Genomic DNA, 27,084 nt, shown 5'->3' on the forward strand with positions numbered 1-27,084 from the left:
TTATAGCCTCATCTGCTTTTTCCTAAATCTGATACCTCAGGTAAAAGAAGTGACAATGATGTGGCTTTATTGTGTATTATGGAAGATAAATATTCCTTCTAGCTTTCAAACAAACACAGTCTGTGGTGTACAAGTAATGACTTTCTTGAACTTTTAATAAGTCAAATTAGAAGAATTGATTTTGAACAGTATATTTAGTTTTCTTCTAAAAAAATAAAAGAAATGCTCAAATTTCTATATTAAGTATTACTACTTATAAGTATTAATACTATATTAAGTATTAAGTGAAAAAAATAGAAGTAATAGATTTTACACATGTCCTTTTCTGAAAGTATGTGTGAACAGCAGTACATGTTGGTATTCTTTGATTTTGAGAAACAGATTTCATATAATCTATTAACTACTTTTCCTACATTTTTCAAGGTGTCTCAAATGATGTAATAATTTGTTGGATTCTTTGACATGTTTAATAAGTTCGTTTGTACTGGTTCCATGCACATTGATAAAGCCTTAGGGTAACCCTGGAATAATAAAACCATGTATGCTTTCACACTATAATGTATTTGGCCTCTGTGCTTGCTTGGCAGAAGTTGGTGTAGTTAACATCTTTTTGTAAATTGAGCCAGACTTCAGTGTTCTCATTTCAAGTATCCCATGTTTGTCAGTTAAGCTATGGTTATACATATCTGTTGATGTGCAACATGATTCTGTATATACTTTATTTATTGTAACAGATAAGCAGTTATAAATTAGTTTGCTTAATAGGGAGATAAATTCAAGCAAGATTTTGCTTTGTTTTGTTGGAGCATTATTCTACCATAAACACCACATACATTTCCCTTGATATAGTCTTTTTCTACTCAAAGTTTCATTATAATATTATGATTCAAAATTAACTATATCTTTTTAGGGAACGTATTTATGATGTGTTTCTTAATTATTAAGTAAATTTTGAATTTTTAACTTTTTGTCTCTGTTCTTCTGTATCCCTCTGTCAGTGGTTTTCCTTATTTTAGAGGAAAATGTCCATGGGAAGGAAAAAAATAGGAAGTTACGATCAAAGTTTCTAATAGACTCACTAAGAGGGTGTACCTGGTAGGCTTGGTTGGAAGAGCATGTGACTCTTGATCTAATAGACTCACTAAATTTCCATATCTTCCAAACTTATAAAGTAGTGAACAATTTGCAAATATTTCTGCAATGATAAATAAAAACTTTTTCTTCTACATAGGGAATTACAAAGTGAGATTTTAGGATCCTGAACTATTACCTTCAAGAATACTATATTATAGTTATAACTGTGGCTAATTATAATATTTACTATGTGAATACCAGAGGCAGATTTATTTGTTTTCCTTTTGAGTTTTCGGAAACATGCTGATAAAAGCAAGGTTGGAGCTTTTTTAGCCTTTGTTATCCTTGTTCTCTTCTGTGTCTATAAATCACTTTTTGAAGCAACCAGTAAGTGAACATCAGCACCTTAAGATATTAGCTATCTAATATTTGAAATCTTTGCTGTTGATATAAACATTTCCTATGGTCTTTTTATTACTGAACATTGAAATTTGAAGAATGAAATAAATGCTTAAAGAAACACTTTCCTCTATAAAAATTTTTCCTGCACCATAGGATCATTGTAATGGTTAAAATTAAATACTACATATAATGTCTTTATAACAATAGCTGGTATTTATCAAATGCACAGTAATCAGAATTACTGAGCTGCCACAGACATGGGACTTAGTACTAGAAAAGTAAGATTCACAAAAGGTAGAATGTTAAACATTTTCATACCTTTATTTCAGAAATGGAGTTTTGCCAAGTATCTCTCTTGATTTTATTTACTCCTTTAGTTTTTTAAAAAAATAGACTTCATTTTTTTATAGCAGTTTTAGGTTCACAGAAAATTTTAGCGGAGGGTAGGTACAGAGATTTCCCATATACAGCCTTTCCCCACACATGCATAACTTCCCTCATTTTCAACAACCCCCCCCCCCCCCCCGGAATGGTGCATTTGTTACACTTGATGAACCTACGCTGACACATCATAATTACCTGAAGTCCATGTTGTACATTCTGTGGGTTTGGACAAATGTATGATGTACCACCATTATAGTATCACGTAGAATAGTTAATTGATAATAAGTAATTAACATTGATTAATTAGTTTTCTTAATTCTTGATTCTTTTAACAAATAGTATAGTGTTCAACATACAACAATAAAGAAGATGTAGTCTCTGCCTTATAGAAACTTACAGTTCTTTTTCATGAAAGGGCTTATATGTCTGCAAAATGTACATGTGACACTAACTACCTTTGTTTAGTCCCTTTGTTTGCATTCCTTCATTAAGAATGTTTTAATATCTCTAAATTATTAAAAAACATGGAAAATATTCTGGGAGGATTAGTGGACAGTTATTTTCCTCATTTGTTGGAATAAACTATTTGTACTTTTTAAATTCTGTTATTGTCCTCAGAAATGTTGCAGTTGTTCATATGGATCGTTAATGTTATTTATAAATATCTCACATGTATATTATTATGAATTGTCATATCATTTTTGCAGTTATATCATGTTAATAGCTTTGAAATAAAATGTTTCCTATTTAATTATAATAATCTTTAAATAGTTATATATTACTTTATGTTAGGTCAGGTTATGTAGGAAAGTAATTAAAATATGTTTCACTTGAAAAAATACATTTCACTTGTACCTAATTAGTCTAATTAAAACCTGATGAGAAGTTTAAAAATGTTCTAATTCTTACTGATCTTGTTGAGTTATTTTGGGTGGGGGAAGATCCCTAGATTTTAAAGTTAGGAGAGATATTTGAGAGGCTTACAAAGTTACACTTTGTGTTTTTGGGAAATGAGACTTGATAATTTCTTGGAGACTTGGAGGATTTTCTATTCTCAAATGATTGCACTTTAACCTTATTTTCCTTTTATCTAGTGGAAAATTTACCTTCTTAGTAGATGTCAGAAAAGTTCAACTATTTAGATTTGGATGGTAAAATGCATATTAATGGGTATATGTACAACATTTAATAAATAGATGTAACAAAAGATGCTGAATTACCTGTTCTAAACATTCATAACTTTGTTTAAGCCGTTTCATATTTAGCAGATTACCGTACCTGTTTTTTTTAAGTTTTTATTTAAAACTTTAAAAATTCCTATAACATACAGTGTAATATTCACGTGTACAATATAGTGATTCAGTACTTCCATACAACACCCAGTGCTCATCACAAGCACACTTCTTAATCACCCTGACCTACCTATTTACTTCATTAGATCTTTAATCCAATCTATTTGGAATTCCTCTAGATTATTTCTCCTCTGCCTCTAAACGTACCTATGCATAATTATAAAGGAATACCTGCTTAATCTGTGTAATATATCTGATCACCTAACATTTTTTTATTCAGAGGAGATGACTGGCAAACACATGTTCTTTCTTGAATATGTCAGTATTTTAGAAAATGACTATTCAAATATGTGTTTCAAAACGCACACATTTTCAAAAGACATGAAGCAGTAATACAGCTGAGAGAGAGAGAAATCAACAATTAAAATTAGAAATTAACCCTCCTCTTTTGGTAACTGATGTAACCAATAGGAAATCAGTAAGGATTTGGAAGATATAAACTACATTATCAATATGACTGAACTGATGTTATAGAATATTATATCCACATACTTTTAAGTACACATGGAACATTTACAAAGACTGATCATACTGGATGATAAACCAAGATTCAGTGATAGACTGTGTTTTATAACCATGATACAATTAAATTAGAATTCAATAACAAACATCTCTTTGGAAAATCTGTACAATGTTTGGAAATTAAACTGTGGGTCAAGAAATATCATGAAAAAATAGAAGTGATATTGAACTGAATGATTAAAAGAACATAGCATATCAAAAATTTAGGATGTAACTAAAGCAGAGACAGAGGGCTATTTATAGCACCAAATGCTCACATTTGAGAAGAAGAAAGATCTAAAACCTTTCACTTTAAGAATCTAAAAGAGAGGAATAAGTTTACCTAAAATAAGTAAAAGGAGGAATATAATAAATGGAAATCAGTGAAAGAAAATGGGTAAACAACAGAGAAAATCAATTAAGCCAAAAACTAGTTCTTATCAAGAAGAACAGAAGACACATTAAAAAAAAGAAGAAGAGGAAGAAGAATGGAAGACACAAATTACCAATATCAAGAATGCATGAAGGGGCATTACTACAGATCTTATGGTCATCACAGGATAATAAGCAATAGTATGAACAACTTTATCTTTGAAAACTTACATGAAATGGATGAATGGAGAACTTAGCTCAGTTAAAAGTTATTAGTAAGTGAAGAACAATCAGAATAATGTTACTATGGAGCAGTTGATAGCTGTAAACAAATATTTTACAATTTTTTTAATGATTTAATAAACTGATTTTCTCTCTGAAGAGCACAAAACAGAAATACAACTCAGGGAAGACAGGGTGAGATAATGGGAGGGGAAGAAATAGAAGGAAAAAGCCCCACAAATTTATTACAGAATTGATGGAGAAATTAGAAGGTACAGAAGGGAGAAGAGATAGAAAACTGAATAAAACAAGAACTTGAGAAAAATGGAGAGAAAACAAGAACAATAACATAGTTCCCAAACAAGAGAAGCAAAGTAGTCCAATGAAAGGAAATATTAAATATCAGAATGGTGAGTCCTCAAAGAAATCACTGTAGAGTTTCCTATATTTCAGGAACTCAGGCTTACCTCATATTCTCCCACAACAATTGAAGCAAATAATTTAAGACCCTTGAAAAAGACTGTGTAAAAGCAACTCAGTTACATTAGAATAAAAAACTGCAGATCACGTATCAGTAAAATTTTTTTGTCATATGCAAAATTTTTTTTAATGTTTATTTATTTATTTATTTATTTATTTTGAGAGGGGTGAAGGGAGAGGGGCAGAGAGAGAGGGAGATGGAGAATCCCAAGCAGTGTCTGTACTGTCAGTGCAGAGCCCGATGCAGGGAGGGCTTAAACTCATAAACTGTGAGATCATGATCTGAGCTGAAATCGAGTTGGATGCTTAACCGACTGAGCCACCCAGGCGCCCCCAAAATCTTTTTAAAAAATGTTTATTTTTTTTTTCTTTTTTTTTCTTTTTTTTTTTTAAATTTTTTTTTTCAACGTTTATTTATTTTTGGGACAGAGAGAGACAGAGCATGAACGGGGGAGGGGCAGAGAGAGAGGGAGACACAGAATCGGAAACAGGCTCCAGGCTCCGAGCCATCAGCCCAGAGCCTGACGCGGGGCTCGAACTCCTGGACCGCGAGATCGTGACCTGGCTGAAGTCGGACGCTTAACCGACTGCGCCACCCAGGCGCCCCAAAAAATGTTTATTTATTTTTGAGAGAGACAGAGCACAAGCCAGGAAGACACATTCTGAAGCTGGCTCCAGGCTTTGAGTTGTCAGCACAGAGCCTCACATGGGGCTTAAACCCATGAGCTGTGAGATCATGACCTGAGCTGAAGTTGGACCCTCATCTGACTGAGCCACCCAGGTACCCCTACAAAATGTTTTAAGCTTGGTAGATTGTATGGTCTCTGTGGCAGCTACTGAACTCAGCCTTAGAAAATACATACATTCATACATAAGTGTAGCTGTGTTCCAATGAAAGTAGCAGTAGGGTTGGATTTAGGATGTAGTTTGTTGACCTCTACTACACATTAAATTTTTTGAAAATTTTTTCTAAATCAAATTTTAAGTGCTATGTTTATGAATGGTTTTTAGGGGACAAAGATTGTGTAGGCATTGTTGAAAATAGTATTGTAAATATATAAATTATATATATGTTTATATTATTCATATATGAATACATGAAATAAACTGAAGACTTGTTTCCTTAATATCTCTCTTCCAGGATTTGAATTTCCCTTGCATTTGTTTTTCACTGTGGTATTTTAAACATATTTCCTTGTATTCTTACTTTATTCTCTACCCTTTTTAAAAAATCAGCTGATTATTTAAAATCCCCTTGAAGGTAGTGTATTTCTAACTCATCTTTGCATTTAAGTACTAATAATAAAAACTTGGGGCTCCTGGGTGGCTCAATCGGTTAAGCGTCCGACTTCGACTCAGGTCACGATCTCGCGGTCCGTGAGTTCGAGCCCCGCGTCGGGCTCTGGGCTGATGGCTCGGAGCCTGGAGCCTGCTTCGGATTTTGTGTCTCCCTCCCTCTCCGCCCCTCCCCCGTTCATGCCCTGTCTCTCTCTGTCTCAAAAATAAATAAACGTTAAAAAAATAATAAAAACTTATTTAAAAAATACAATGTATTATGCCTTTGGCTGCCTCCTAATGGTATGTTAGATGAGGATCACTATTGAAGAATATCTGATTCCAACCCTGATTCTAACATTACCTCCTATTTTTATGTGAAGATATTACTTCTTCCTGCATGATTACCACCCCATATAAAAGCATCATTAATACCATTCTCTCAATGTATGGGAATGTTGGGAGGTTTAATTACCCAGTATTTATTCAGCACTTTACAAAAGAAAAATGTTATTATTAATGAGGCTAATCACAAATTTAGCTTTTAATATGGTTAAGTTTCCATTTCTTTGCTTTTGTTTTTAATTACTTAATAAAAAACGTGACCAACTGGCTTTTGTTCTTTAGGAGCTGACTAAGAATACAACTAATGTAATACTATCAAAAATTTTCCTCTTACATTTAAAGGATTAGATTCAGTAACACATGTTGAAGGTTGTGCAGCTTTTTCCCATTTAAAAATAAGTGTTTCCATGCTTCTTGCAATTTGTGGTAGATTTAAAATGTCTTTGCTATTTTGTGTTTCAGTTTATACATGCACATTCTTGGAAAATGTCACTTTCTCCAATACTTTGTTCCGCTTTTCCTAATTTTGGTTCAATCTGTTAAATATCATGAATAAAAATAATAGAAGTCTTTGTAAAGAAAAATGGTATTAATGTTTAGAATTTTCAAATCATAAAAGCCATATTTCACATTGCTTTAACATGATGCTCATTGTATTGCATTACAAAAATACTATTTTGAAAACATCATCCATGGTAAGAAATGGCTATGATTCTGATAAAATATATGAAAATAAAAAATGTATTGTTATAAAAATTGAAAGTAGATTGTGAGAGTGAAATTTTAAGTATTTTTGGTAGAGATTTATAAATTTGAGCTTAGGAGTTTAATATTGTATTATGTGTAATTATTGTTTTCCATCAGGCACAATAGATAGTTTTGTATCTAATACACCATTTTTAGGCAGTCTTCAAATTTCAAAGATAACGTGTAAGGATGCCATCATCATTTGTTCATACATTATTTTTTTTAATTTCTAAATGTTTATTTTGAGAGAGAGAGAGAACACGAGTGAGAGGGAGTATGAGCAGCGGAGGGGCAGAGAGAGAGAGAGAGAGAGAGAGAGAGAGAGAGAGAGAGAGAGACAGAGAGAGGGAATTCCAAGCAGGCTCTGCAATCATAGCTCAATCAGTGCTATCAGCACACAGCCCAATGCAGGGCTCAAACTCTTGAACAATGAGATCATGACCTGAGCTGAAACCAAGAGTCAGATGCTTAACTGACTGAGCTACCGAGGGACCCCTGTTCATACATTATTTTAAAAAATGCCAAAGTAGTCAACATCATACTAAGTCTTCACAAAAAGCCTAAGATACCTAGGTCATTCCTCATTTTCTAGATGCTGATAACCTAGTTTTGAGAGGATGGGGACTAGTAATGGGAAGGAATTATTGATTCTTCCGTGGAAAGATGTACTTTAACAGGAATACTTAACTATACAGACCTAAAAATCTTATTTAATTCCTGTCCTTTGACCAATTCAGTGCTCCTTTTAGTGGTTTATTTGGCTAGGCTTCACCATATTGTTGATTTTTTCCTTATGTTGTAATTGTTGAATCTGAAACACTGTCAGAATGTTTTCCCATGTTTACAACATGTATAATATTATTTGTATATAAAACGATTCTGAAGTAATAGATTTAGAGTCTGATGATCACTTAGCCAAATGATGTGGTTATGTATATTTGGCTAAATCTTTTAACTGCATGACCTCAATTTATTAAGAACAATTTCTTGATATAACTTAAGAAAATTAAAATAAATTTTTGATTAAAAGTGCTTAATGCTCAGTAGTTTTCCAGTTTTATTATTTTGGAAACTGTCTCTGTTGTCTTAATAAAAGTGGATTAGGATACCAATAATGTTAGTGTGTCATAGAAGAACCTGAAAAATGGAAGTCCACTCAGATTTGTTTCAGAATGGTTTATATTAGTGAAATTAAAACAAAAAATGTATTTAAATATGTATTGGTTTAATTGTTCATGTTATACTTTAAGAAATTTATAAACTAGTAAACAGTAAATCATAATTCTAGTTACACTGCTGAAATTTAATCGTTAAATACAGTGAAATGAAAAGACAGCCTGATGTTATTTGAAGTAGTACAATGGCAGAAGGACTTAAACTTTTATATTTCCATTGAAAATCCTACTGGTCTTTGGGATTGTACTGTATTTAAAGATCATTGTGAACAAAAGAGGGAGAAGGTCTTTATTGGTTATTTGTTGCTGTGTAAGAAATTATGACAGACTTAATGTCGTAAGACAACAAACACTTATTATTTCATGGTTTCTATGGATTGGCAGTCCAGGCACAACTAAATGGGTCTTCAGTGTAGGGACTTAAAAGGCTGCTGTCAAGATGTCCACAGAATTGGGTTTTTGTCTGCAGTCTTGACTGGAAGAGAGTCCATTTCTAAATTTAGTCAGGTTCATTTCTTTTGTAGATTTAGGATTGAGGGCTCTGAAATACTGTTGGCTATGTGCTAGGGGCTGTCTGCAGTTCCTGGACATGGGGGCTTCTCCCACATGGCTGCTTAATTACTTTATCAGACCACCAAAGAGAGACTATAGTGATGACCTTTGAGAGGATAGGGACTAGTAATGGTAACTTATTGAGGCATGAGGAACATTTCTGAGATACTGGAAATGTATTTTTCTATCTGTGTAGAGTTACATATGTGTATCTACTTATGAAAATTCACCAAGACTTCACCTTAGAATTCATCAACTTGTACACTCTTCTTCATGTATGTTTACTTCAGTTATCTTTATCTGAAAATAATTATAAAACATAAAACAACTGCTAGTGACTTACAGATTTTTCAGTGTATTTTTTGGTTTTCAATGTTTTTCATATTTTTTCATATTTCTTAACTTTTCTACTTTGGAACTAATTATTTGGTCAATATTACTTATCACTAGAAGTGAGTGAGAGGTAAATCCTACCACTCTTTAACCATAGATCATTGGATAATAACCTTTTAAAATAGGTGATGTTTCTTTTTAAATTTTTTTCAACATTTATTTATTTTTTAGAGGCAGAGAGAGATAGAGCACAAATGGGGGAGGAGCAGAGAGAGAATGAGACACAGAATCCGAAGCAGGCTCCAGGCCCTGAACTGTCAGCATAGAGCTCGATGTGGGGCTCGAACTCACAAACCGTGCGTGAGATCATGACCTGAGCCGAAGTTGGACGCTTTGACAACTGAGCCACCCAAGCACCCCCAATTTTTTTTAAATTCCAGTTAACATACAGTGTAATGCTAGTTTCAGGTATAAAATTTAGTGATGCAACACTTACATATGACACCTGGTGCTCATCACAAGTGTACTCCTTAATCACCAATTTAACCTGTTCCCCTCCCCCGCCACCTCTCTTTTTGATTGCAGTGGAATTTCATTTCAGTTTGTTGGTAGTGGACAGCCATACATTATTTGGTAAATTTATTAGGAATCTTGTAATCATTGATGATGTTAAGAATGCTACTTCATAGAATATCATATGCAGTGGTATTGGCCCTTAATATTACTCTGGTGTTAACTTTTGGGGCCAAGGTACTAACAGCCTATATGATGATAGAAAATAGAAGGTGGGCTAAAACAAGTTTTTTCAACTTTCTATTTAGAACCCTGACCATAGCTAGTTCTAAGCCATTTTTCTTCTCCTTCCCAATATTCCACATACTTTGTGGAATAGGGATTCTGTCTGACCTCTTATGGTGGGATATAGTTCTTTCTCCACTTTTCTGTTTTCTTATTGATGTATAGGGTACTTTCCCCTTCTCTCTTTCTTTCTTCATACTCTGGTGTCCAGTTTCTAGGGTCTGTCTTTTATATTCTTAGATTCTGCCATTGTATTGAAAATTAATTCCTTCATATCTACAGCCTGGCTTTCTTTCAAAAGACAAAATTTCCTAATAATACTCCCTTAATTTGATCTTTGTATTCTCTTAGCTTTATTAATTTTTATGTGCCTTTTTGATTGTTGTTTTATGTAGTATTTGTTGTTTAAAAAATTGGCTTAAAATATGTAATTCCTCTTTCCCTAGTGTCTGTGTCACTGTTCAGTGAAGAGGAAATCTCATTTCCATACTCCAGACAAGATGTGCTCTCTTGCTCTTCTCCCTACACTCTTAATCACACTGCCATTATATACCTTGTGACCATAATGACAGATTGTGCCTGTTTACAGGTTTATATTAGTCCTCAGAAGACACCAGTACACCCAGGCTATTTCTAATTCTTACTCTCTAATCCTCATAAGACTTTGTGGGCAGTGAGGCATATCCTTTCATCCCCTGCACTTATTCTTTTAACCTGCTGTGTTTTTCTTTATTCATACTATTCACCAATATTCACCAACGATCAAATCATTTGGTTTATTTCACTTATTTATGTATTTATGTTTGTCTTCATCTACTAGAATATACTCAATAAGGGAAAGATCTTTGGCCTTTTTGTTCAGAATACCCAGCACAGAGATTAGTAATTAAATTTATCAAATGAATAGATTAATGAAAAGATAAAAGGCAATAATTCTCTTCCATCATTCTGAAAATAAAACCTAATTTTGACACTGTATTTTGTTCATTGTTTACTTCCATATTGCTTTATAATGTTATTGCTCTTTAACCATTTTAAATATGTGATATATGAAGTGTTAGGATATACTGCCATCACCTATAATCCTCTTTTCTCTGAATATAGTTCTTTTTTTAATTTTTTAATTTTTATTTTTTTTAACGTTTATTTATTTTTGGGACAGAGAGAGACAGAGCATGAACGGGGGAGGGGCGGGGGGGGGGGGACACAGAATCCGAAGCAGGCTCTAGGCTCTGAGCCATCAGCCCAGAGCCTGACGCGGGGCTCGAACTCACTGACAGTGAGATCGTGACCTGAGCTGAAGTCGGATGCTTAACCGACTGAGCCACCCAGGCGCCCCTATAGTTCTTTTTTTTTATTCTCTCTTTTTTTCCCCTTTTTTAAGGTGCTATGGTACATCTCTATATGGATACAGTTTTATACTACAGCTACCCATAGGTTGCTTGTCCTTAAGTCAGATACATCCTCTAGTCTAAGGGGAGGGCCTTTGTAGCAAACAGCATGGCCTTTTAAGACTGCTGACTAGTCATGGAATGGTTAGTAGGACATTTCTCAGTAAGTCGATTATGGCTGGTAGATCTTTAATTGACCTGGCAGATTCATGAGATTTCAAAGAAAGAAGCAAGTACTTCAAGCTAGGAGGATGTTATTGTGCTTATTCTGAAGAATGTTTTAGATTTAGGTGTGTGGAGTTGGGGATGGAATAGAACCAGGTAGATAGAGACCATGAGTTTAAAAAAAAAAAAAAAGGCACTAATGGTACATGGGCTAGGTGACTCGGTTGAGCATCTGACTCTTGATTTTGGCTCAGGTCATGATCCCCAGGTCATGGGATCAAGCTTCGCGTCCAGCTCTGCACCGAGCATGGAGCCTGCTTAAAATTCTACCGCGCATCCTCCCCGCCTCTCTCTTCCTCTGCCCCTCTCCTCACACACTTCCTCTAGAAAAATAAAGGAGAGAGTGTCAATTAAATATTTAAAAAATTGAGTCTATATCATGGAGGGCTTTATCTGCTTAGATGAAAGGTTGAACAAATTGTTGAATAAATTCTGTGAGAGTGAGTGCCTTTGAAAGTTTCTGAAACAGAAATAAATGATCGGAGATGTTGTTTAAGATTACTATGGCAAAGTAGATAGAGTTTTAAGTTTGTAACTCTTGAGTGTGATATAATGAAACAGAGCACAAATCCTTACACTGATAGTCCTTAATTGTGAGCACTGCTCATTACACTCTGTTTCTGAACATCTTCTTTTTCCTTCATTCACTCTGATTACTCTCAAAAATATTTTTTGATGGTATACTATGTTCTAGGCATATGATGAGGGCATGAAAAATGAATATGTCATTAGTGGCTTGAACATGATTGCAGTATATTGGAGACTTGAAAATAGATAATTTTGATAAAGCATAATAATATTATAATATTTTTGAAATGTGATTATTTCCCAAGGTTCCATCTTCTGTTCTATTCTCTAGGTCAAGTTTCCTTTTCTACTTATTTATTACCTTTTTCTATCAATATGGTTGAATATATACACATAGATGCTCCCACTGACTGTCTTGTTTAATAATATTACTGTGTTTCTCAGACTGGATAATGGCATGTATCTGTCATTATTGTATCAAGCAGAGTATTTTCACTGCTCTAAAAATTCTGTGTGCTCTGCCTATTCATCCTTCACTCTTTCCCTGACTTCTGGCAAGCACTGATCTTCTTTTATTATCTCCATAAATTTGCCTTTTCCAGAACGTCATATAATTGGAACTTCATTTTAAGGCCAAATAATATTATATCATATGTGTATACCACAGTTTGTTCATGCTTTCATCAGTTAAAGGGATGAATGGGTTGTTTCCAATTTGATTGTTATGAATAATGCTGATATTAATGTTCATGTATTTCTAACGTTTATTTATTTTTGAGACAGAGAGAGACAGAGCATGAACGGGGGAGGGTCAGAGAGAGAGGGAGACACAAAATCTGAAACAGGCTCCAGGCTCTGAGCTGTCAGCACAGAGCCCAACGTGGGGCTTGAACTCATGGACCACGAGATCATGACCTGAGCCGAAGTTGGACGCTCAGTCTACTGAGCCACCCAGGCACCCCATATGTCTAGAGCCATCAAACTGTTTTCCGTGGAGGCTGCACCCAGTTTACATTCCTACCAGCAACAGACCAGGGTTCCACTTTCTCTACATCCTTGCTGATGCTTGCTCTTTTTCAGTTGTTTTATTATGACCAACCTAGTGGGTGTGAAGTGGTATCTCATTGTGGTTTTGATTTGCATTTCCTTAATGACTAATGATGTTAAGCATCTTTTCATATGTTTGATGGCCATATCTCTGTCTTCTTTGGAGAAATGTCTAATCATATCCTTTGCCCTTTTGTAAATGGGGTTGTTTGTCTTTTTGTTGTTGAATAGTAAGAATTCAACATATTCTGGGTACTAGACCCTTATCTGATCTCTGATATGCAAATATTGTCTCACTTTTTTTAGGTTGTCTTTTCACTTTCTTGATAATACCCCGTTTTTAAAAGAATGTTCATTTTTGAGAGATACAGAGCATGTGTGCAAGCAAGGAAGGGGCAGAGAGAAAGAGAGAATCTCAGGCAGGCTCCACACTGTCAGCACAGGGCCCACTGTGGGGCTCAAACTCACAAACTGTGAGATTATGCTCTGAACTGAAATAAAGAGTCAGATGCTCAACCGACTGAGCCATCCAGGCGCCATTTTATAATGCCCTTTGATGCACAAAAGTTTTGTGCACAAAATATTGATGTAATCCAATTTATCTATTTTTTCTTTTGTTGCTTGTGCTTTTGGTCTTGTATCTAAGAATATTGCCAAATCCAAGGTCATGAAGATTTATCTCTCTTTTTTTCCTTCTAAGAATTTAGAGTTTTAGCTCTTATATTTAGGTCTTTAATTTATTTTTAGTTAATTTTTATATATGATGTAAGATAGGAGTCCAACTTTATTCTTTTGCACATGGACTTTCAGTTTACCCAGCACCATTTTTGAAGATACTCTTTTCCCCCTCATTGAATAGATTTGGCATCTCTCTCAAAAACTAATTGATCATAGAGGTATGTGTTTGTTTCTGGAATCCTAATTCTGTTCCATTGGTTTATCTTTCTAATATTATTTCACTATTTCAGTGTTTTGATTAAAATCACTTTGTTGTAAATTTTGCAATTGGGAAATGTGAATTTGCCAAGTTTGTTCTTTTTCATTATTGTTTGGTTGTTTGGGGCCTCTTGCATTTCTACTTGCTTTTTAAGGTTTGCTTTTCATTTCTGCAAAAAAAAAATACATCTTTGGAATTTTGATAGAGATTGCATTGCTGTTGTTAATGGAACTGCTTTCTTAATTTCTCTTTTGGATTGATAACTGCTGGTTTATATGTTTGATATTATACTCTGCAGCTTTCATGAATTTATCAGTTCTAGTATTATTTCTTTTGGATCCTTTGGGATTTTGTATGTATTGGATCATGTTGTCTGTGAATAGAGCAAGTTAATAAAACTTCTTTTCCAATTTAGAAGCTTTTAATTTCTTTTTCTTGCCCAGCTGCTTTTGCTAGATCTTTCAATATAATGTTGAATAGCAGTGTTAAAAGTGGGCATCCTTTTCTTTTTCCTGAATTTAGGAGGAAAACATTTAGTCTTTTGCCATTGAATATGTTAGCTCTGGGTGTTTCATAAATGCCCTTTATGATATTTAGAAAATTTCTTTTATTCCTAGTTTCTTATGTGTTTTTATCATTTAAGGATGTTGACTTTCGGGAAGTGCTTTTTCTGTATCATTTGAGATGATCATGTGTTCCTCCCCTACTCCCCTGCCCCCTGCATTCCGTTAATGTGGTGTTGATTGTTAAAGAGTTTATTGTTTAATCCCACATACTTGTGGCTCAGTGATTGTTTAAGAGGTGTTTAATTCAACATATTTGTGAATTTCCAGTTTTCCTTCTGGTTTTGATTAGCAATTTCATTCCATTTTGGTTAGAAAGCTTGTTTTCATTGTTTTTAAATTTATTGAGACTTGTTATGTGGCTAACATATGGTGTACCCTATAGAATGTTCCATGTGCACTTCAGAAGAATATGTATTCTTTTGTTGGGTGGAGTCTTCTGTGAATTGGCTAACTTTAGTTGATTTATAGTGTTGCTCATAAGCTGTGTTAATTTTTCTTCATTCTTTTTTAATTTTCCTCTGATGTATAATTTCAGTTGTCTTATTTTCAAGTTTGCACATTCTATCTTCTGCCTATTCTGATACTCAGATATGCTTTTGAAACCTTTAGTGTGTTTTCCACTTTATTTTATTTTTTGAACATTAAAGTCACTTTTTAATGTTTGAAATATGTGAATCATCATTATTAAAGCCCCTCAAGCATGCAATATCACATATATTAGAGCTGAGCATTCTTGGATGTAATTTCCCTACCAATAGAGATCTTTGAAACCAAAGAGAAATAAGCTGGTGCCTGTGTGGCACAAATATACTCCCCTCCCCAAATTACTACCTGAATTTTGTCCCAGTGGAACCCAGAACTACTGGGGAGAATGTTTAAAAACAGATTTAAACTTAATATAAATTGTACTTGAATGACCAGGAGGAGAACAAAACTGTGAAGTCAGGACTCTGATGAGTTTTGTAAAATCAGGAAATCAACACAATGTTGAAGAAGATGATGGCAGGAGATAGAAGAGCTAGCCCCTTTAAACTCACAGAAGTCACAGACCAGCACAAGCCGCTTTCCACATAGCATTCTTCATCTCTAATGGCATCATTCTTATATGCTGTCTCCATCATCCTTGTAGTCATTGAACTTGTTCTTTGCCCTCCCTAGAGCACTTCAGCACTCAGTACCTTCCATTCCATTTGAATCATGACCATGTGATTTGGTCACAACAGCTTCCCTTCCCAGGTTGCACTCTCTGGTCAGCTAGTTTAATGGTGTCCTCCTCACTACCTTGGACTCTGTTCTTTTCGTAAGTTCCAGCTGGACTTGTTTCTATTTGAATTCCTGACTGTGAGAAATTGCAGCCCAGCATGACAGTAGTAAGGAGTTCAGGCTCTGGAATCCAATGGAACTGGATTTGAAACCACTTGATAGCTGTATGATCTTAGCAAGTTATTCAATTTCTCCAAGTCTCAGCTTCTTTTTCTGAAAAATGGAGATCATAATAGCACTTCGATCACAGGATTACTGTTAAGTATAAATGATACCAACCATGTGAAGTGTCTGGCTCAGAATAGGCATTTGATAAGTGTTAGCCATCACGAAAGCCATTTTCTCTTTCTTTCTTTCTTTCTTTCTTTCTTTCTTTCTTTCTTTCTTTCTTTCTTTCTTTCTCTTTCTCAAGTTTATTATGTTTTCCATTTTAATTATTGTACTTTTTAGTTCCATTATTTCTATGTGATTTCTTTTTTCATAATTTCTAGATCTTTATTGATATTCTCAATTTGTTCATCTTTCTCTCTTGTAGTTTCTTTTAGCTCTATGAGCATAATAGTTAAATCAATTGATTTAAATTCTTTGTATAGTGAGAAATACAATGTTTTGGTTTCCTCTGATAGTTTCTTTCAATTAATTTCCTTAAAATTTTTTTTTAATGTTTATTTTTGAGAGACGCTTATTTATTTTAGAGCATGAGCTGGGGAGAGGCATAGAGAGAGGGAGACACAGAATCCGAAGCAGGCTCCAGACTCTGAGCTGTCAGCACAGAGCCTGACATGGGGCTCGAACTCACTAACCGTGAGATCATGACCTGAGCCCAAATTGAACACTTAACCAATTGAGCCACCCAGGTGCCTTTCTTTCTTTTTCTTTTTTAATGTTTATTTATTTTTGAGAGAGGGAGAGAGAGAGACAGAGTGCAAGCGGGGGAGGGGTAGAGAGAGAGGGAGACACAGAATCAGAAGCAGGCTCCAGGTTCTGACCTATTAGCACAGAGCTGAAGCGGGGCTTGAACTCACGGACTGCGAGATCATGACCTGAGCCAAAGTCAGACGCTTAACCAACTGAGCCACCCAAGTGCCCCGCCTCTCAATTTATTTTCTATGAATAGGCCATACTTTCCTGTTTTGTTTTTTTTTTTTTATGCCTTGCATTTTTTGTTGATCAGTGGACATTTGAATATTGCAATTCGGCAACTCTGAACATCAGGTTGTCCTCCTCCCCAAAGTATGCTGGTTTTGCCTGCATCTACCCATTGTTTAATGGCTTTTCCAAACTTTTTGTATGTTTATCGTCTTATGTGATTACTGAAATCTCTATTATCTTGGCAGTGAGTCAGTGACCTGACAGAGGTTTGCTTAAATGGCAGACCCCAAAATGAAAAAATACTCTAACTTTTGCAAATTGGTACTGAGCTGGAACAGTCCTTGAGTGCGTAGTTATGCCATCTATTATTCTGCCTTAACCCTCACGTCCAGCCTGTGCAGAGTCAAAGGCCCAGCCAGAGATGCAAGTCTAGTGTCCTAGTGGTTCTTTTCTGAGCATACATCCAGCTCTGGGCATGTGTATTATATACTGAATTACCCAGTATATCATTCAGTTTACACACCCATACCCACACACATGATTTTGCTTTTTGTAAAAAAAATCATTTTATTTTAATTTTGTTATAATTAACAACAGTTTTATGTTAGTTTCAGGTATACAGTATAGTGATTCAACATGATTTTCATTTAAAGGAATTATGTGATTGTAGGGGATGGCAGTTAAGAAATAGGGTAGGCTGGCAGGCTGGAAATTATCAGGTAGGGATTGATGCTACAATCTTGAGGCAGTTTCTTCAATGATATGTATTTCCATAAATTGAATTTCTATGTTCAGTGATTTTTTTTTTAATTTTTTCAACGTTTTTTATTTATTTTTGGGACAGAGAGAGACAGAGCATGAATGGGGGAGGGGCAGAGAGAGAGGGAGACACAGAATCGGAAACAGGCTCCAGGCTCCGAGCCATCAGCCCAGAGCCATCAGCCCAGAGCCTGACGCGGGGCTCGAACTCACGGACCGTGAGGTCGTGACCTGGCTGAAGTCGGACGCTTAACCGACTGCGCCACCCAGGCGCCCCTATGTTCAGTGATTTTTATCTGTTGTTTTCCATTTCATCCCTTTTATTCATTTCCTCTTTATTCTGGAAATGTTTCTGAGGTTATCCTATACTTCACAGATTCAATTTTCTGAACAAATTTGGACATCATTAAAATTAAATACTTCTGCTTTTCAAAAACACCATCAATAGAATAAGAATACAAAACAGTGACAAAACACTTGGAAAATACACATCTGATAAAGGACAGAGATCTCTTAAAACCCAACAATAAGAAAATGAACAACCTGATTAAAAATTGGGCAAAAGACCTCAAACACAATATACAGATGTCAAATGGGCATGTGGAAATATGCTCCGTATCTTATGTCATCAGGGGAAGCCAATTTAAAACAACAATGAGGTGTCACTATATACCTGTTACAATGGCCCAAATCCAGAAAGCTGACAGCATCAAATGTTGGTAAGGTTGTGGAGCAACAGGAACTCTCATTTATTTCTGGGAGGAATGCAAAATGGTAAAACCACTTCGTTAGACAGTTTGGCAGTTTCATACAAAGCTAAACTCATACCATTACAATCCATGAATTGCCTTGCTTCGTATTTACCCAAAGGAGTTGAAAATTTAAATTTTCACAAAAAAGTGCACATAGGTGTTTATATTTGCTTTATTTATAGTTGCTAGAACATGAAACAATCACGATATCCTTCAGTAGATGAATGGAGAAATAAACTGTTGACATCCAGGTAATGGAATGTTAATCAGGACTAAAATTAACTGTTAAGCCATAAAAGTAAATGGGGGAAAGTTAAATGCATATTACTAAGTGAAAGAAGCCAGTCTGAAAAGGCTATATCCTATCTGATTTCAACTCTTCTCTCTGGAAAAGGCAAAACTATGGAGACAGTGAAAAGATTAGTGTTTGTCAGGGGTTGGGGGTGAAGGAGGGACGAATAGGCAGAGCATATAGGAATTTTAGGGTAGTGAATCTATCCTTTATGATACTATAATGTTGGATATATGCCATTATAAATTTGTCCAAACCCGTAAAATGTACAACACCAAGAGTGAACCCTAATGTAAGCTGTGGACTTTGGGTGATTATATGTCATTGTAGATTCATCGATTGTAGCAAACATTCCATTCTGATGGGGGATGTTGTTAAAGGTAGTCTATGCATGAATGGTGGAAGGGGTATATGGAAAATCTCTGTACGTTTTCAATTTTGCTGTGAAGCAAAAATTGCTCTAAAAATAAAAAAAAATACATTAAATATATTAAAATATTTTTAATGTGGTGAAAAGTATTACATAGAAAGTAAGAAATACTGAAGTAGGCAAGATATTTGTATGGAAATGTTTAGTGTTTTCTTGGTGTTTATCTCTAATATTTATAGATGGTATTTATAATATTTTCAATATTTTTCCTTTTGAGAAATCTAATGTAACTACTTGGTTTTATAGTTCCTTATTGCTTAATTTAACCATTGCATTTTCAATAATGGAGGCTTTTAAAAAAATGTGCTCTTTAAGTAGTTCTAGTCAATGCTCTTCACTGAAATAGATGAAATATGTAAATATCATACCATTGGCTACGGAAGGACTTTTCCAAAACTCTCTAATAGAAGCTTAATAATTTCCCTTATGGGTATAGGTCGCTGGTACAGTAGGTGACACATTATTCTGATACAAAAATGTTCTTGGTTGCTTACTATAAAACAGGCTACTTAGGTAAAGAAAAGGTCAGTTAAGGACAATTTGTATTCGTGTCTATTTTTAAAAATTTTTTAAATGTTTTATTTACTCTTGAGAGAGAGAGAGAGACAGAGCATGAGTGAGAGAGGAGCAGAGCAAGAGAGGCACACAGAATCTAAAGCAGGCTCCAGGCTCTGAGCTGTCAGCACAGAACCTGATGTGGGGCTCGAACTCACAAGCTGTGAGACCATGACCTGAGCCGAAGTCGGATGCTTAACCTACTGAGCCACTCAAGCGCCCCTGTATTCATGTCTATTTTATATTTATCATAAAAAGTGTAACATAACTTTATACTATGCATGTTGCTGTCTGTGTATTGGTAAGACAGAGGTGCTGGGTTCACAAGTTAGAGTTCCTGAACCAACCATTTAATAATAAAAACTGTATCATTCCTGCTTTTTCTTCTAACCTCTGGTGTTTGCTTGCAATATATTCAGTTACGTTCTACATTTGGCTCTCAACATATCTATGTGGAACTTTTTTCCTTAAAGGATTAATTAGGTTTATTGTAAAGTAAGTCACAGCTTTATGTTTAAATGTCAGACACAAACATATGAAAATGTTACCCCATTCAAATTCTAGAAATCTAATGAAAACTCATTCTGTAAACAAGTTTCTTGTGGCACTGTTTGGTGTATACTAGAGTGCAGAGTCAAAACTTGTTTTATATCTTCATTTGAGTTTAACACATATCCTTTCTGTTATGGGGCATGCACACTGCTGCTGTTATGGAAAGCTTTCTCATCAGCCTACCCATGAGAAAAATTAAGATTGTCTTGCTGTGTCCCAGGGAAATAGTCAAGGCTTTTAAAAAGAGAAAAAATAGAGAACAAAAGGATATGTCAGGCGTATACACAACTGTGTTATTGGCAGATAGCATGACTGACTCCTTTATGAATGTGTGACTTTCTGAAAACTCTTGTTTTAAAAGAATTATCTTTTTTCTGTTAGGCATTGAATAAGAGGTCCCCCCCCCAACCCCGCCCCATATAAGTAGATTTTTCAATTCTACCAAGTCTTGTTTGGTCAACTCTAAACTGAGCCTTCATAGTATTTGTTTTGTCTGTTTGTATTGAAGATTTTCTGCAGAAAGAATCTCAGTTGTGACATAGTATGGATGCCAGTGAAATGATCAGAATTCAAGTTTCTAGTGTACTGTGGCTATACTGAGCTGCTAATTGAAGGTGACAAGCTGTTTTTTTCTTCCCAGTTGGTCTGGCAAAATGTTAGATTTCATTCATTATTAACTCATTGCTTCTCAGCAGAGGACTGGATTAATTAGTTGGGAACATTAAGAAAAGAATTTTGCCTTGTGTCAAATTAGAGATTGAAGTTCAGGTTTTACTAGTTTCCCCCCACCCCAGTTTTGCCACTTGTATACAGTTGTGTATCAAGTGTATCAAGACACAGCAACATTTCCATTATCCCCAGAATTTTCTCATGGCACTTTACTTCCCTCTTTCTTTGTCCCCTGGCAACAACTGATCTACTTCCAATAATTACAGTTTTACCTTTGAAGCTTTTCATTGAAAAGGGACTCATGCAGTGTGTAGACTTTTGTATCTGACCTTTTCTTTCTCACTTCCTAATGGTTTTAAGATTCATTTTGTATGGATAATTCATTTTTCAAAATTGCTGAGTAATATTGCATTACCTCAATATATCATAGTATATTTATCCATTCACTTATTGACTTACATTTAAGTGTTTTGTTATTATGAGTAACAAATTACCTAAATGTGACACACAGTAAGGGTATGTTCACTGTATAAAAAGCAGCTAAACTATTTTTCAAAGTGAGTATATCATTTTGCATTCCTAACAGCAGTGTATGACAGTTTTAATTACTTTGCATTCTTATATTGATTGCCAGTCTTAAATTTTAGCCATTCTAATGAGTATAGTGGTATCCCTTAGTGGTTTAGTGGTTTTAATTTGTATTTCCATGATGTTCAGCATCTTTTCAAGTGTTTAGTTGCCCTCTCTGTATTTCCTTGGTAAAGTGTCAAATATTATGGCCATTAAAAAATGTGTTGTATGTATCATTATTGTTGAATGATAAAAGTTCTTTTTATGTTCTGGGTACAAACCCTTAGTCAGATATATCTTTTGAAAATATTTTCTCATGATATGGGGCTTGCTTGTTCATTTTTAAATATCAATTAAAATTTTTTTTAAATTTTATTTTTAATTTTTTAAAATTTACATCCAAATTAGCATATAGTGCAACAATGATTTCAGGAGTAGATTCCTTAGTGCCCGTTACCCATTTAGCCCATCTCCCCTCCCACAACCCCTCCAATAACCCTCGGTTTGTTCTCCATATTTAAGAGTCTCTTGTGTTTTGTTCCCCTCCCTGTTTTTATATTATTTTTGTTTCCCTTCCCTTATGTTCATCTGTTTTGTCTCTTAAAGTCCTCATATGAGTGAAGTCATATGATACTTGTCTTCCTCTGACTGACTAATTTCACTTAGCATAATACCCTCCAGTTCCATCCACATAGTTGCAAATGGCAAGATTTCATTCTTTTTGATTGCCGAGTAATACTCCATTGTATATATATACCACATTTTCTTTATCCATTCATCCATTGATGGACATTTGGGCTCTTTCCATACTTTGGCTATTGTTGACAGTGCTGCTATAAACATTGGGGTGCATGTGCCCCTTCGAAACAGCACACCTGTATCCCCTGGATAAATGCCTAGTAGTGCAATTGCTGGGTCATAGGATAGTTCTATTTTTAGTTTTTTGAGGAACCTCCATACTGGTTTCCAGATTGGCTGCACCAGCTTGCATTCCCCCAAAAATAAAATTTGTTTTGATAATTTTGTGTTGTCAATTATGTCTGTGTTCATACTTTCTTTTTCTTATTTAAGAAATAGATTTATCTAGGGGCGCCTAGATGGCTCAGGTGGTGAAATGTCCGAGTCTTGATTTTGGCTTAGGTCATGATCTCACGATCTTGAGTTTGAGCTCCACATCAGGCTCTGTGCTGAATCCTAGCACAGAGCCTGCTTGGGATTTTCTCTGTCCCTCTCTCTCTACCCGTCCCCCTGCATATAAATCAATCAATCAATGAATCAATCAATCTTAAAAAAAATATATTTTATCTATATTTTGTTCTAGAAACTGTTTGGTTCTTATATTCTTAGGCTGTGATCTATTTTGAGTTATTTTTTATACATAAGTTAGGGAAAAATTTAATTCCTTCCGTGCAAGTAACTAATTTTTAAAAGCAACATTTGTTTAAAAATCATTCTTTCATCACTTAATTATATGGCACCTTTGATGAAAATCATTAGGTCATACATGTGAGTTTATTTATGGATGCTCTATTCTGCTCCCTTGACCTGTATGTCTGGGCTCAGACCAGTATCATAATACCTTTTTTTTTTCTTAAATTGAGATACACTTGCCATATGACATTATATTAGTTTCAGGTATACGATGTAATGATTTGATATTTGTGTATACTGCAAAATGATCACCACAGTAAGTCTAGTTAATATTTGTCACCACACAGTTACCATATTTTACTTTTGATGAGAACTTTTAAGACCTACTCTCTTAGCAACTTTTAAATATATAATACAGTATTGTTAACTATAGTCACCATGCTCTACATTGTATCCTCAGGACTTATTAATCTTCTAACTGGGTGTTTTTTCCTTTTGTCCATCTTCTCCCATTTTGCCTACCCCCTACCTCTGGCAAGTATAGTCTGTTCTCTGAATTGATGAGTTCATCTTTTTTGTTTTTTTTTTTTAAATTCCGCATATATGTGAGATCATACAATATTTGTCATTGACTTATTTCACTCGGCATAATGCCCTCAAGGTGTGTCCATGTCACAAATGGCAAGATTTCCTTTTTTTAAAAATGCCTGAATAATGCTCCATTGTTTATGTATATCTGTATCTACCACATTTTCTCTATCCTTTTATCCATTGATGGACCCAGGTTGCTTCCATGTCTTGGCTGTTGTAAATAGTGCTGCAATGAACATACCAGTGCATGACGTATCTTTTATTATTATTATTATTATTATTATTATTTTAAGTTTTATGTTTATTTATTTTGAAGGCGATAGCAGGTGGGGGAGGGGTAGAAAGAGGGAGACAGAATCCCAAGCAGGCTCCGTGCTCCAGTGCAGAACTCTGTGCGGGGATTGAACCCACCCACGAACAGCGAGATCATGACCTGAGCCAAAGTCAGAGTTGGACACTTAACCCATTAAGCCACCATGTGCCCCTTGAGTGAGCCTTTTTTTTTTTTTTTGATAAATACCCAGAGGTGGAATTGCTGGATCATACGATGTTTTTACTTAAAAAAATTGTTTTTAACTTAAATTCCAGTTAACATACAGCATAATATTAGTTTCAGATATAGAATTTAGTGATTCAACACATCCATACAACACCTGGTGCTCATCACAAGTGCAACCCTTAATCCCCTTTACCTATTTCACATACCCCCATTCACTTCCCCTCTGGTAACCATCAGCTTGTTTTCTATAGTTAAGACTCTGTTTCTTGGTTTTAATTTTTTGAGGGACCTCCATACTATTTTCCATAGTGAGTGCTGCAATTTACATGTCCCACCATCAATGCACAAGAGTTCCCTTTTCTTTGCACCCTTGCTAACTCATATTTCTTATCTTTTTGATAATAGCCGTTCTAACAGATGTGAGGTGACATCTCCTATTATCTTAATTATTATAGATTAATAATGTTTCATACATATAAAGTCACTAATCATGTTTTGCAAATTTTCATAAATATTTAGAAATTAACTTGTTAAATGAGAGTGGTCAGAGCAGACAGGTTTCCCTTGTTCTTGATCTTTTGGTGAAAGATTTTTTGTTTTGTTTTGTTTTGTTTTTAAGTCTGTGTAGATGTCCTTCAGCAATTTGAAGTTGTCTTATATGCAGCAACCTTTCATTCCTGGGATAAACCTCGTCTCATTTTGTATTGCTGGATTTGATTTGTTAATATTTTGTTGGAGAATTTTTATGTATAGTCATGAGATACATAGATACAGAAATGTATCTGTAGTTTCTTCCAAAGTATTTGTTTAGTTTTGCAATCAGGTGTTACTTGCTTCATAAAATAAGTTGAGAAGTTACTCCTCTTCTACCTTCTGAAAGTGTTTATGTAGGATATCTAAACATTTTTGTTTAAATGATTAATAGGATTTACAAATGAGCCATTTTTACAAGGATTTCACTGTGAGAAGTTTTAAATTATGAGTTCAGTTTCTTTTATAGATACTGGAATAGTCAAATTATTTGTTTCTTTGTAGATTGGTTTCAGAAAACTAGGTTTCATGTTTTCTTTTCTTTTGCTTACTCCCGTTTCAATGCATTGATTTCATATTGTATTTTATTATTAATTCCCTCATTGAACTTTTATTGGATTTAACTTGTTCTTCTTTTCCTACCTTGTTAAGGTGGAAACATGAATCTCTTTATCTGTTCTAGAGTCAAGAACCCAGTCTCTTAATAACTATACCTTTCCAAAATAATCTGATCATGTGGAATGTATATTTATATACATTTTGGAGTGAGGTCTCATGCTGGTAGATTTTTTATTAGAGTTGAACTGTTTCAGTTTAGAAAGTCTGTCAGCCTGTGGTATATACTTCAGTTTATTTTGATTTGTTTTGTTTTGTTTCTTTTTGTGTAAATATGTCAAAATTTTTACTTAGATTTATTCCAAGGTATTCAATATATTCATATATCCAATATATACGGATTTAAAATTTCACTTTATAATGGTTTGTCCTTAATTTATAAAAATATGGGTGGTATTGTACCTAGTGACCAGGGTAAATTGATATGTCAATTAATTAGCAATCCATATTACCAATTAATTCATGTATTAATCCATATATTAATGGTTCTTCTTTATTGTGGGGTTTTCTTTATGTATATTTTGACATACAGATTTGTCTTACTGGGTTTTATACATACACAGACAAATTCTTGGCAAATAATGACAGCTTTTTTTCTTCCTTATAGTAATTTCTTTTCTTGCCTTATGCACAGGACTTTCCATACTGTCTTGAGTAGATGTGGTAATAATGAGTATTCTTGTCTAGTTCCTGATTTTAGGGTGAAGGTTTTCAGTGTTTTACCATTATATATAATTGATAGTTTTTCTTAGTTTTAAGGTTGCTATACATTATCAGATTAATGAAATATTTCTTATGAACAAGTTTTTAATTTTATCAAATACTTTTATGTATTTATTGAGATAATCTTATAGTTTTCTTTTGTATAGTGATAATTTGGTGAATGAGTTTCATTTTCTTTTTTCCCCCTAATTTTGCATTAATGAAATGAATTGATTGGGATATATTATGATATTATGAACTATTTTAATAGTTCAAGTAAATTTCCTTGTATTATGTTAATTAGGGGTTTTAAGATTATGTTAATAAGAAAATATAGAGTTTACTGGCCCCCCCCACATTTTTAAAAATATGGCTTTTGTCTTTTTTTCTTTTTGTTTTTCTTTCTTTCTTTCTTTCTTTCTTTCTTTCTTTCTTTCTTTCTCTCTTTTTTTTTTTAGCACAAGTCCACCTTACTGTTGTGTAGATCTATATTCACTTCGTACTGGTGAGATGGTCAAGTCTATTCAGTTTAAAACACCTATCTATGATCTCCACTGCAACAAGCGGTAAGCATTTTTTCATGTATTTCTTCTTTTTAAAAAATATTTTTTAATGTTTATTTATTTTTGAGAGAGAGAGACAGACAGACAGACTGAGCAGGGGAAGGGAGAGAGAGACACACACACAGAATCTGAAACAGGCTCCAGGCTTAGAGCTGTCAGCACAGAGCCCCATGTGGGGCTCAAACCCATGAACCTCGAGATCATGACCTGAGCCGAAGTGGGATGCTTAACCAGCTGACTGAGCCACTTTGGTGCCCCTTTCATGTGTTTCTTATACAAAGTAATGCACCTCCTGGGCATGTAGAGCTCTACTGGTATCATTGACTATCTTTGATTTATTTATTTTTTTTAAAGTTACAAAATACCTTCCCTGAATTTTGCCAAGTGGAGTAACTGTTAAGATTTCTGAATGAATGTTTTCAAACTTCCAGTCTTGATCCATTAGTGAATTAAGTTTAGCAAGCCATAATCAGTATTTTAAGACTGAAATGGAAAAGAACAAAAAGTAAGCAAATGTACAAAGATTAAGCATTGCTTTGGGGAACTTTTTTACATGTATAACATAGCTTTTT

At 34.5% G+C, this 27,084-nt stretch overlaps 1 protein-coding gene across 6 annotated transcripts in view; it reads left to right on the top strand.

Moving 5' to 3' along the window:
- The window catches only part of BCAS3 (BCAS3 microtubule associated cell migration factor), a 616,861-nt gene that overhangs the window by 119,114 nt on the left and 470,663 nt on the right, over positions 1-27,084 (top strand). For all 6 annotated transcript variants that reach the window (XM_047080915.1, XM_047080917.1, XM_047080916.1 and 3 more), the window contains one exon: positions 26,408-26,515. In XM_047080915.1, the coding sequence (XP_046936871.1) occupies positions 26,408-26,515 (108 nt within the window). The remainder of the gene's footprint in view (positions 1-26,407; positions 26,516-27,084) is intronic.

Source organism: Lynx rufus, unplaced genomic scaffold (genome assembly GCF_022079265.1).
Source record: "Lynx rufus isolate CCGP_SWC_20201006 ecotype Redwood Valley unplaced genomic scaffold, mLynRuf1.p SCAF_18, whole genome shotgun sequence".
Classification (NCBI taxonomy): domain Eukaryota; kingdom Metazoa; phylum Chordata; class Mammalia; order Carnivora; family Felidae; genus Lynx; species Lynx rufus.